At 44.0% G+C, this 13485-nt stretch overlaps 1 protein-coding gene across 1 annotated transcript in view; it reads left to right on the top strand.

The window, feature by feature from the left end:
- The window catches only part of MSLN (mesothelin), a 97351-nt gene that overhangs the window by 44552 nt on the left and 39314 nt on the right, over positions 1-13485 (top strand). Inside the window, exons 19-25 of the mRNA XM_030211998.1 lie at positions 2974-3098; positions 4183-4327; positions 6301-6513; positions 7433-7603; positions 9083-9229; positions 10898-10950; positions 12587-12707. Coding sequence (XP_030067858.1) covers positions 2974-3098; positions 4183-4327; positions 6301-6513; positions 7433-7603; positions 9083-9229; positions 10898-10950; positions 12587-12707 — 975 coding nt within the window. The remainder of the gene's footprint in view (positions 1-2973; positions 3099-4182; positions 4328-6300; positions 6514-7432; positions 7604-9082; positions 9230-10897; positions 10951-12586; positions 12708-13485) is intronic.

Below are 13485 nucleotides of genomic sequence, written 5' to 3'. Positions count from 1 at the left end.
AACAAAATTCATCTAAGCTGCATCTTCTATTCAAAATACAAGCACTTGATCAGCTGTAAAGAGCAACGAGCGAAACTATAAACACAGCTAAAATATGCCCATTCTCCCATCTAAAATAAAAACATATACTATGACACTGATCTAACAAAATAATACATTAAATGTTGGTAAATTGGAATTCATATTCTTATGACTGCCCGCTATGCATCTTAAAGAATATTCTGCTGTATAACAAACACGAACCATCTAAAAAAAGGTTTAAAAAGACAGTCTTAAAAAATATATAAAAAAGAATGAACTTACCACTGTTCAAAGTTAGTCACAACTTATTTTAAACTGCATCACGAGATCGCTGCAGCGAGTTACTTCCAAACCACACTAAAAGATCAGTATTCATGCACAAAAATATATATGTATTTAATGGTTTTCACTCGAGGCTCTGTTTTATGTGTTTAGTTTGTATAGTTTTCTTCGGTATATGTTTGTGTCATTTTAACAGACCTTTGACGCAGGCATAGATGCTGAAACACGGCCCGTGTCGGGGCTTACAATAAAGATTCTACTTGCTGTCCCGATCCTGGAGGCCTTTGGTGCTTTTCTTTGCATGTTTAAGATAAAACAATGTTCTGTGATTAATGCTGTTCTCTCAGGTACTTGTCACAAAGGGCTCCTTTTACCAAGCTGTGGGAAAAGGACCCTGCACTAGTGGCGAGGGGCCATTTTTCCCACGCGTCAGGGCCGTTTTTTACGCAGCCGGTAAAAGCCAAAAAAGAATGACCATGTGGTGAGATAACTCTTACTGCGTGGCCATGCGGGGGGAGCTCTAGCCGTCACCCATTGAGGAAGCAATAAGGGCTCCCACGCTAACCCGTTGGTAACCGAGCAGTATACAGCGATGCCCAATTACCGCCAGGTTATCACTGCACAAGCCATTTCTGGGGGTTTTCTTTTTTTCTCCAGAAATGGGCAAGCTTGGGGCGGGACTACCGGCGGCGTCTGTGTTGGGCTGGTGGTAGTCCCGGAAGAGTGAGCAGTAAGGCTACATTGGGCTTACTGCCGCTGTGTAAAAAGGACACCAAAATCAGGTGGTCAAATCTACTTTTAGGAGGTATTTTCTGGGTCGTAGCTATGTGGGGCCACGGGGGCATGGGCCCCCACAGATTATGCCCTGGCCCCTTCTACATTTGACCCCCCCCCCGCCATCGCCGCCGGCCCCGCATCAGGTACCTTGTTTGCTGGCGGGGGTCCCCAAATCCCACCAGCCGAAGAGTCTTCTTCAGCGCCGGTCAACTTTGCGCCTTCATTGTGGGATCATCTGTTTCTGACGCCTTACGTCCTGCACCATGCATGTAGCCCCGTGCAGGATGTAAGGCGTCAGAAACAGATGATCACACAATGAAGGCGCCAGAGCCGACCGGCACTGAAGAAGACTCTTCGACTGGCGGGGATTGGGGACCTCCGCCAGCAAACAAGGTACCTGATGCGGTGGCGCCGGTACAAAGGGGGGGTTGCGATTGCAGCAGTGGGGGGGGGGGGGTCGGCAGCGGGGGGAGGCGGCTAAACAGTGGCCCCCCACCTCGGGCTCTGGCCCCCCCTCCTGCCGAGGTCTGGCTACACCTCTGGGTCTTTTACTAAGGGTTAGCGCATGTTATCTGCAGCAAGGCCCATAGGAATAAAATGGGTCCTGTGTCAAATAACATGACCTAATCTTTAGTAAAAGACTCCTTAGGAATGCGTCAACAGATTGGAGCTTAGTTCTCATTAGACGACCTACAGACATTAGCTCACGCTCTTACATTATCACTAGTTATTTATTGTAATGTTTTATATCTAGGCTTCCCAATCAAATTTTAACAAAATTTCAACTTCAAATTTTGGCTGGCAAGATTTTCCTAGGCAAATGTAAATTTGACGGCCTGACTCAGGGGGCATGCGATGAAGCTACAATGTAGTAAATTTAAAACGAATTGGAGAAAATTTTACTTCACTCAACATTTAATTAAACTCTGGAATTCGTTGCCGGAGAATGTGGTAAAGGCGGTTAGCTTAGAAGAGTTTAAAAAAGGTTTGGACAGCTTCCTAAAGGAAAGGTCCATAGACCATTATTAAATGGACTTGGGGAAAATCCACTCTCTGGGATAAGCAGTATAAAATGTTTTGTACTTTTTTGGGATCTTGCCAGGTATTTGTGACCTGGATTGGCCACTGTTGGAAACAGGATGCTGGGCTTGATGGACCTTTGGTCTTTCCCAGTATGGCAATACTTATGTACTTATGACTCCGCTACTTTGACTTTTGCATTGGCTGCCAATTACAACATGAGTTGAATTTAAGTTAATGTATCTCTTTTTAAAAATAAGATGTATTTTTTTGACATCTTTGATTGCTGCCAGATCATCATGGTTCTCACTCAATGTTACTCAATGTTACTCAATGTTGCTCTGTTTTGGACAGCTTGCATTTGGACGTCTTTTGTTCGACAATGGACCAAAAAAGGACGTCCAAATCACAAGACGTCCATAGCATTTTTTTTTTAACACAAAAGATAGATGTCTATCTTTTTCAAAATTGACCTTCTTTCCTGTTCGGAATTTGGATGTTTTTGTAAAACATCCAAATTCTGATTTACACGCTCTATCGAAAATGTCCCTCTATCAGATATTGGTGTGAATATTACAGCACCTCCTTTAAATGGAATCTAGTTATGGGATATTTGGGAGCGCACCTATGATTAAGATTTTGCATTACAAATCATTTTGTTTTCACTTTAGTTGAATTTGTTCTGTTTGCTCTGGGTGTTTCTGGATTGATGTTAGAGATAACTCATTCCCCACTTGGGAGATTCTAACAGACCGTACGGTGCCCTCAGCAGCCCTGAAGGTGATCGGCACATTCCGTCTCTTGGAACTGTGTAAGTTTAATCTAGCTGCTTGTTTGAGATGTTTTCAAAGATGTCCATCTTTCCACTTGCAGCTTCAAACTCTAACAACCAATACAAAGAATCTTGACCTTGTTAACAACACAGAAGTTCCAGATGACGTAGCAGAGCTGTACGCTTCTGCCTTGTTCGCTAAGGATCCAAACTTCAATTTCTCAAGGTATGCAGAAAATATTTCTAGAGAATCGTAAAACTAAAAGGCTGTAGCTGACTATCTGGGTTACAGGGATAGATTAGACCTCATACGGCCATAGTGTGACAAAAGCCCACGAATCTTTGGAAAAGTTGACAAAGGTCTGTTCTATTGCCTGTAACCACGTGCTATGAATACACAGTTGCAAACTGAGGGGTGCTTTTACTAAGCTGCAATGAAAAATGGCCTGCGCTGTTGTAGGCGTGTGTATTGGACGAGCGCCTGCAAAAAAGACCTTTTTTTAGCTGAAAATGGACGTGCGGCAAAATAAAAATTGGCCATTTTGGGCCTGAGACCTTACCGCCCTTCCCATTGAGTTTGCGGTAAGGTCTCACGCATTAACCAGGCAGTAATCATCAGAGCATGGACACTGCCAATTACCGCCCAGTTAGCGCCATGCGGTAGAAAATAAAAAATATTTTCTTTCGCGCATATCGGACATGTGTAAAAAGTGGAATTACTGCCCGGGGCTCATGGAAGCCGGGTGGTAGTTCAAAATTGATGTGTGTTGGATGCTTGTGGGCGCCTACGTTGCCTTAGTAAAAGGATGCCTGAGCATCCCGAGATTATAGGAGGACTATGTCCATCAAGCAGATGGTGATGGTACTCCAGAGAGAGTTCCTGTTGTCCAGGAGAAGAACCTTCTGAGGTGGAGTCAAAGAACACACCAATTCTTTACAATCCCCCTTTCTTTTCTAATTTTTAGAGCAATCGGTGTTTCCAGTTTTTGAAAGTTTCTCCCACCATTGTAATAAGGAACACAGCTTTGCTAATTCCCATCAGAGCTTGACGTGGGCCTCACGCCAATATAGGACCACTGTGCGGTATAATTGCAGAACGGAGCTGGACTGGGGTTGGCTGGCACCATTATAAGAAACAGCACTGGAAGGGGAGGAGTAACCGGGGGTAATTTTCACCCCTTGAACTACAAAGGGTTTAAGAGATGAGGTGGATGGATGCCAGGGGACTCAGGAGGGTTGTTACCACCTTGGGGAGTGTTGTGGAAATTGTGAAAATGAAATTAACGGAAACCTCTTTGTGTTCCCCCAAGTCTTCCCGATAAGCTCCTGTGTTTTGCCAAGGACTCTGCTGCCATCAAAAACAAAAAGCCTGATGAGCTATTGGACATCATTAAGACAATAAATGCGAAGTGTGGTCCTTCGAGCAGCAGCACGGAATCTGCCTCTCATCTTCAGGTACAGGGAGAGCAAGACCTGCTCCTTCATGTGTTATAATCAGACAGAACTGGTTCTGGGTTCATTGTTTCAAAATCCTACAGTAGGAAGGGTCAAGTTAACAAACCATGGTAGGGGATCAAGCTGTCCCCCCCACCCCAGACCAGGATGTGATGGAGCCACTTGCACAGCGCAGCTGGGGATAGGTTTTCATACCAAACATTTAGAACAGACAACATCGTGCTGGTGAGCAAAGTGGTTTGACAGAATTGATGTTTAAAGACACTAGTTACTGAGGGCACATATAGTAAATGACGGCAGATGAAGACCGATAGCACTATCCGGTGTGCCCAACATTTGACCACAGTGTGGTTTAATCTTATGTTATGTGACGTCAACCTACAAACCAATGTGCCGTTATATCCAACCCTACACTGTGTCTAATTACAGGGTGGGCTGGCCTCAGAGTTACACAGCTACAATACCTGAAAGCTGCTGACTTTCAGATTCTTTCCAGAATTAAGTTACAAATGTATATATGGACTTGAGGAGTAGCCTAGTGGTTAGTGCAGTGGACTTTGATCCTGGGGAACTGAGTTTGATTCCCACTGCAGCTCCTTGTGACTCTGGGCAAGTCACTTAACCCTCCATTACCCCTGGTACAAAATAAGTACCTGAATATATGTAAACCGCTTTGAATGTAGTTGCAAAAGCCTCAGAAAGGCGGTATATCAAGTCCCATTTCCCATATATACAAACTGTAGATGTATATGGTAACTTAGTAGATGATGGCAGACAATGGTCTGCAAGGTTCATTCAGTCTACCCAAGAAGATAAACTCATACTTTATCCTGATCTGTCCCTGCCACTTCCAGGGCACAGACCATAGAAGTCTGCCCAGCACTGGGCTTGTTCTCCAACTACTGAAGCTGTCATCAAAGCCCTACTCCAGCCCATCCAAATCTGTCCAGCCACGATCAGGGCACAGACTGTAGAAGTCTATCCAGCACAGTACAATACCAGCATTTGCTTAACCGACTGTTCTTAAAACAGTAATTGAGCCACTTATCCAAGCCTTTGACTGTCTACATCTCAGGATGATTTTTCCTTCACACTCTGCCCTGTCCTTATTCCTAAAAGATGTGGGCTGACAATTCCAACAGCAAGTTCCTACAACTTTGTTGGGTGTGGATTAGCCTCAGATAAATGGCCATTCATACTAACTGTGGCCAGAGTTGTACCCGCTGCTCCATGCGGCCTCCATCTCTCTATGCCCTGTCTACAGTGTCAAGGTCGTTGCATTTTTCTTTTGATTCCATGCTCTTTCTCTCTAGGGATGCACTATGTTGTTTTTTTTTTTAATTCATTTACTCTTTTTGTCCCCTCCCCCTATCCAAAGGGGGTATTCCAGGCATCCACCATAAAGTGATGTTACTCCTAAGTCTACCACCCTGCAACCTCAGTTCATGTCCTCTAGTTTCCCCTTTTTTGAAAAATAATACACTAGAAGTAACTAGTTATTCTTCTTTCTTAATGACGTGTAACTAGAAAAAAATTACATATAAAGAGTAGGGAAGATGAGAACATTTTCTGTTTTGGTGTGGAATGTTTTTTCTTGCCCAACCCTACAATGGTTCACTCATCTTTCTCCTTAACAAAGGTGAGCTCTTGTTGTGTTCTTTGGATTATCCTCAATGATGGTCTCAGTGAAAAGGGACCCACTAGAAATGGGACATCTTGGAAGCTTGGGATACTTCTCAGAGCAAGGCAACATTTTCAGGAGTAGGGCAGAGGCTGAAGATCCAGATATGAAATCAAATATTTCCTCCCGTTCTCACCTTCACATGAATGCCATATCTGTCCCTCAGACTCTACATCATGGTTCCATCATGTTCTGCTTGCATATCTGAGAAGGAACTCAGTAGTAAATGGACACAATTTGATGTACAGTGTTTTAATAGACTAAGTCCTCTTCTCATTGCTCTTCCTGGCAGCTGGCCGCACTCCTGGTTGGACAGTTTCCTTCTCTGAATAGCAACACCCTGAAGGCTTTGGGTCAGCAGGCTGTCGGCATGAGCACGGGACAGATCGCTAAGATGAGCAGTGCGGACGTGCTGAATTCTGTAGGCGAGCTTGGGAAGGTCAGGGGATGGGATGCTGGACAAGCACAGGGCCTGGTTGGCAAGTTACTTGCTAGCAACATCTCGGTAAGAATTAGCATTTCATGTCTTTATGGTACTAGATAACTTGTTTTTAGCATAATTATTTAGGTATATGCAAATGCACACATGTAGGCTTTATGGCCTTGCTAACCATAGGCTCCTACTGAAAACATATAAACAAGTATGTATACATATGGGGGTTATTGCTATTCAAGTGTTTTTTAGCCAGACAAACCCCAAGTGATCTAATAGTTAATGCCGTGAGCTGCTGAAGCAGGAAGTGAGGTCCATGCGATCTTGGGTAAATCACTTAACCCTCTATTATATCAAGAACAAAGTTAGCTGTATTTCCTTTAGGGCCAGGGAAATACCTAGACTACCTGAATGTAACTCACCATGAGCTACTACTGATAAAAGCATGAGCCAAATCCAAATTAGAGCCCTGTAATGACTTTTTATCACAATAACACTGTTACAAAGTTACTCTTCCTTCTTATACAGTAGATTATGATTTGTATGATATAATTATACAGTAATCTCCTCATATGTGCCCACATTTGAAAATATGTCAGAGGGAAATTACTAAGCGAGCAGTGTTAACTCCATTTTGAATGGATTTGAAGAACAGACATGTTGGTAGGTCAACGTCATGTTTTTAGGCAAAAAGAGGGATCTCACTCCTAAATAAAGGAAGATTGAAATGTGGCTTCTAGCAGGCAGCCATTTTGTATAATGTACTATATCATGCTCCAACAGATTGCCATTTTGTATAAGATACTTTCAAGGAGTCATTGTAGTGGTCCTATATTTTGGTTAGGGTAGGGCAAGTCAGCTAGTAATGGCTGACCTTGGGTCATTGTTCTGATCCACTAGGCCTCAACGTTCTGCATGTGGTGGGATTGAGCTTGGTGTTCACCTGCTCTTTGTGCTGGTATCTAATCTATTATGTCTTTCTGCTTCATAGTTTGCCAACCAAGACAGTTTTCTGCAGCTCGGAAGTCTGGTGACTGGCTTGCCTAGTGCAGTTTTTGACGAGATGCCAAATGAAGTTGCTATCAACCTGACCAAAAATGCAGACTTTGTTTTCAACCTTGCAAGTGCTCCAGTTTATGTACAACAAGCTTTTGTTGGCAAGGTAAGAGAAGATGTTCTTTCCCTATATTCTCCATTTTCTGCATGACTTGTTTTCCCAGTTCTCCAGTTCCTTATTACTTGATGGCTGCTTTTAAAAGACATTTGACCAAGCTATTGTGTGCTCTGAGAATGGGGCAGAAAGCCCTCCTAAAGCTAATCTGATCAACAAGATAACCACGTCATCGATTTCCGTACATGATAGATACATAACAGGTTCAGAGATGACTAGAGGTATCAAGCATCATCTTTATTTGATATACTGCTAAACAAGAAATATTTAATCAGTTTTCAATCTATAACTAATTAAGAAAAGGAGCATAGACAACAAGACATAGACATCCACGGCAGAGGGCATAAGTTATAGAGTCAAATTCAAATGATCTAAGCCTTCATAGGTCAATCAGCTTGAAGGTTATTATCTAAGACACATTAGGTAAACGTAACAAGGGAGAATCCAATGCATTGGTGGATGCCTCCAGCAGCAGTAAACTTCCACTGGTCCATTGAGTTTAACTTTTGGATTGCCTAACAGCTTTCACTACCTGGAAATCCAGAGGAAGGTGATAAAACTACACCAAAACTAACCAGTACTGAAGTCTTATTATTAGGTTACTTTAATCACATTATTATTACTGTATGTTATACCTTGTCCTTGATATCATATACCTGATTTGTATTATTTATTCATTTATTCCCAATTCATCTGATATTTTCATGTACCTTAATTGTATAAATAATCTGAACTTTTCATTCCGTGAATGGCGATTGCCATTGCGGCATAATGTAAGCTGCATTGAGCCTGCAAATAGGTGAATGTGGGATACAAATGCAGCAAATATGTCATTGAACTCAAAACTGCCATATGGAACCTACAAAGGTGCCCTTAGAAGGGAGATAAATATTTTCAAAATATATAATGAAGATTGATTACTATCCCATGAAAAATGGTTTGGCCTTTAATATCCTGGATTAGACTAGGATGACTATAGGTTAGGATTTTCTCAAACAATTGTTCATTCCTTCAGCTATTCAAGAGTTTCACTTATTCTTCCCACCCTTGACTTCAGACACTGTGATGGAGCCTCACTGATTCCTCCCATTGCTGGCTTCATACACTTCATAAAAATGTTCTCAGTTTTGGAGTAAGTCCATTCCAATGTCATTGCTACTCAAATCATTTTGAATCCTGGGTATTAGTGTATGGTATAACGTAACTGGATTGGCAGGTTTTTAACAGGCATCTCATGTCTACGGCATTGGTTTCTGAGTTTATCAAACAGTTCGAGCACGCTCATGTTCATCTTACTGCATGAAAGCGTGACCTTTTCTCTTAGCTGCATGCTTAGTTGCTGTGCATTTTTATCATTTTTAGGACTGTTTTACTTATTTAATATATTGGTTTTATTGTATTTTATGTTGTATATTTTAAGACCCATCATGTTTATTGAAAGTCCAATGAAATGAAATTTTGATTTTCCAGGTGTGTTCAAAATCGTCATCATCTACAGACTGTGTACATAATGTGCCTGATACTCTCGCAGGTGCAATTCCCAATTCTCAGCTTATCTTTGGAAATATTGTTCCTGATATAAAGATCCTCAGTAAGAAACAATGGACTAAAGACCAGGTAAAACTCATTACATTTCCTCCTGGTGGGCAGGTGGGTTGTTATTGGTCTTGACTTGAGCAGGGACTGTCTTTCTTCTATGTTTGTGCAGCGCTGCGTACGCCTTGTAGCGCTATAGAAATGCTAAATAGTAGTAGTAGTAGTTGACTGGGCTGGTCTTTCTGATTCCACTGTGGTTATTTCATACTTGTTTCAGACCTTTTGCTGGCTAATTTAATTTATTTTAAAACATTGATGTTTTGCCTATACACTAATGGGGAGCTAAGCAGCACTGAGGGCCCAGGGCTCAGGGTCACTTTTACCAATGGGCCCCCCTGTAAAGCTGGGCCCTGGGCAGCTGCCCTTTATGCCCATAGAGGAAAGTGGCCCTGATTGCATTTGAGAAAGTTTTGGCTCTGTTCCTATTTCATGAATGTTTAATTCATAGAAGTAAAGCAAGGACAAATCAAACTCGGTTATACATATAAAGTATCACATACCATGTAAAATGAGTTTATCTTGTTGGGAAGACTGGATGGACCGCTCAGGTCTTTATCTGCCGTCATTTACTATGTTACTCTTTGGGGTTCTACATGGAATGTTGCTACTAATTGGGATTCCAGAATCTTGTAACTCTAGGATTCCAGAATCTTCAGAACTTTTAGTACAGGAACAGTGCTGGGCAGACTTCTACGGTCTGTGCCCTGAGAATGGCAAGGACAAATCAAACTCGGGTATAAAGTATCACATACCATGTGAAATGAGTTTATCTTGTTGGACAGACTGGATGGACCGTTCAGGTCTTTATCTGCCGTCATTTACTATGTTACTCTTTGGGGTTCTACATGGAATGTTGCTACTAATTGGGATTCCGGAATCTTGTAACTCTTTAGGATTCCAGAATCTTCAGAACTTTTAGTACAAGAACAGTGCTGGGCAGACTTCTACGGTCTGTGCCCTGAGAAAGGCAAGGACAAATCAAACTCGGGTATAAAGTATCACATACCATGTGAAATGAGTTTATCTTGTTGGACAGACTGGATGGACCGTTCAGGTCTTTATCTGCCGTCATTTACTATGTTACTCTTTGGGGTTCTACATGGAATGTTGCTACTAATTGGGATTCCGGAATCTTGTAACTCTTTAGGATTCCAGAATCTTCAGAACTTTTAGTACAAGAACAGTGCTGGGCAGACTTCTACGGTCTGTGCCCTGAGAAAGGCAAGGACAAATCAAACTCGGGTATAAAGTATCACATACCATGAAAAATGAGTTTATCTTGTTGGGCAGACTGGATGGACCGTACAGGTCTTTATCTGCTGTCATTTACTATGTTACTCTTTGGGGTTCTACATGGAATGTTGCTACTAATTGGGATTCCAGAATCTTCAGAACTTTTAGTACAAGAACAGTGCTGGGCAGACTTCTACGGTCTGTGCCCTGAGAATGACAAGGACAAATCAAACTCAGGTCGTACTATGTAAATGAGTTTATCCTGTTGGGCAGGTTGGATGGACCGTTCAGGTCTTTTCCTGCCGTCATTTACTATGTTACTATGTAAAACCTGAACTGCTTATGTAGTATTAAAGATCCGGTGTGATACCACGTCTTGATAGATAATGTCTTAATATTGATGTTGTGCTGCCCCCAGTCGCCTGATGCCTGGCTGTGTCTTGCTCTTCCTCATAGGCTGTGACGTTCTTTGGCAATTTGGTACAAAGTAACACCTCTAACTTCACGGAGTAAGTGCATTCTTCAAATATATTTAACATTTAAAAATGTTCCTGTGTGATAGGGTGATCGAATGCTTCTTTATTTGCAACCTGACTATTAATTATACTCTAAGATTTCCATAAGGGGCTTAGAGGTACCAGGTTTGAAAATGGATCCACTGGGGTAGAAGCAGTCGAGCACCACCCCTGCCCCACCCTAAACATTAGGGATACCAAACGGTTGGTGCTGAGAGGGGGCTGCCACGGAGGTTGAGGGGTCTAGAACATGCCACAATATTTTTTACAAAGAATTAGGGGATATGGGTCTCTGATGTGTCCTTAGTTTTTTTTTTTACAAGGGATTGGAGGGTCTGAACCAATTATTATTTTTAAGGAATTGGGGTGGGGAGCCGGGAAAGCCTGATCGAGTGGTTGGGTTGCTGTTGACTCCTTTAAAAGTTAGTGAGTCCGAGTCCGGGACGTACTGTGGCTGGAACATATCACATGCTTATATTCCTGGCTACAGTGATGCAAAACTAATTTACTGTGGGATTCAGTAATGTTGATTAGAAACTTGTTATACCGCCTATTCCGACTGGCGGGTCTAGGCGCTACCATTGGATTACTGAACCCTGAGGTTAATTTTCCTGCAGTAAAATAATGTTCCAATGCAATATTTAGCATGGGCTAGTAAATAGGGTCCTTTTACTAAAGGTTAGCACATGCTAAATGCTGTGTGACCTACTTTATACCTATGGGCTACAGGACACTTAGCACACGGTAAAGCTTTAGTAAAAAGGCCTCTTGGATTGTAAACTCTGTACGGTAGGGAATGACCTCCTCTTACCACTTACCTTGTGCTCGAGTTGACAGAGATGAGTTATTAAATCCAGCTCTGCCCTACCTCCCTAAAGTTCCCCATCCAAACTTGAGCTGTCTGCAACAAGGCCACCTGGACCCCCCTCCCCCCCTTAGCCTCTCCAGGGCCTGAGCTCCCTTCCCCTGCTTCTCTCTTGCTGTTTTGTCCATTGTGGTCAAAATGGTGCTCTACCTGACCATCTTTACTGCCGCAGCAGTGACGCACCTCCACTGCTAGTGTTGGCTCCACCATAGGCTTCCCTCTGCCACATCCCTCCCTCGCTGATGTCACTACCTATTTCTTGGATGCCTGTGAGACTGATGCAGGCAACAAAGGTGTGTTGCTGCTGCACTGACGAAGATACTGATACAGACTGGGGGACTTCCGGGCCATAGCTGGGGGGATAATGCTGGATCTGGGGTTGCAGAAGGGGAGAGTTTTGGAAGGCCCACCCACCCTAACTGTGGGCCCACCCAGAATGGTCAGTCTGGCTACACCACTGGAATGTACAATAAAAAAAAAAAAAACTATGCGCACTGTTAACCCCTCCCCCCCAAGCCAGGAACACCGCCAAGAAAAAGTCATGAAAAGATGCACTCATAACTGCGTACAGGGTGCGTAAATGGCTGTGGAGATTGTCTCAGTCTGATGACCTTCCCAGAATTTCCTCCCGCTCTGATAGGTGAGAGATGTGTAACCTTAGTAGGATGACCTTCATTAGGGGAGATCGATCTTTTAGTTAAAAGAAACAAAAGATCAAAGATGAATATGTGAAGAGAAGAATTTCATTTGTGTTCTCCTCTGCAGTTTTTCAGCCTCAGTCCTACAAGGATCCCAGTGCCATTCTATCAGCAAATTGAGCCCCAATAACTTTGCTTCCCTGGTCTCCCAAATGAAATGTACACAGACCAGCCTAGATGCTAGTCAGGTAAGGATTTGCAGCACCTGTAGGGAGAATGCCTCCGACTGACCGTTGAATCAAAGTGTGTGCTACTACACAGGACACAAGCTGATGAGGGAAAGTACCAGACATGAAGTCCCTGCTGCCCAGGAGCAATCATAGCCGCTGAGAGGGGGGGCAAGGGGGTCAAAATTCCCCGGGCCCGGCGCCGCAGTCGTCGACCATCTGCCCCCTGCATTGAAATCGCAGTCTCACCTCCGTGCAGGCAGCAGAACGCCTCCCTTCGGGCCTCCTTCCCTCCCTGTGTCCCGCCCTCGTCTGACGTAACTTCCGCGAGGGCGGGACACAAGGAGGGAAGGAGGGCCGAAGGGAGGCGTTCTGCTGCCTGCAGCGCTGCTTTCACGGAGGTGAGACTGCGATTTCAATGCAGGGGGCCTGGCCCGGTGGCGGACGGAGGGGGGGGGAGCGGCGGCAACCTCAGGGGGCCAGGGCTGCGAGGGCGGCAGGGGCGGGGCCCTGGGGGCGGCCTTGCCCCAGGCCCGGCCCAGTCTCTCAGCGGCCCTGGGAGCAATGAGTCGTGAATGGTTCATGGGGCTGCCTCAAGTGACTTGGTTTCAGTGGCAGACACTAAGGGGCCTTTTACGAAGGTGCGGGAGGGCTAATGTGCTGGTAGCGTGAGCCCAACAAGCACTGCCGTTGGGGTAGCATTTGCGCTGGCAGTAATTCTGAGTTTGGCATGCACCAAACCCCACGGTAGAAAATAGGGCCACTGAGAGACTGGGCCAGGCCCGGGGCAAGGCCGCCC

This window comes from Microcaecilia unicolor, chromosome 8, assembly GCF_901765095.1.
Source record: "Microcaecilia unicolor chromosome 8, aMicUni1.1, whole genome shotgun sequence".
Classification (NCBI taxonomy): domain Eukaryota; kingdom Metazoa; phylum Chordata; class Amphibia; order Gymnophiona; family Siphonopidae; genus Microcaecilia; species Microcaecilia unicolor.
Note: the sequence above shows the minus strand (reverse complement) of the source record. Positions and strands in the feature narration are given on the sequence as shown.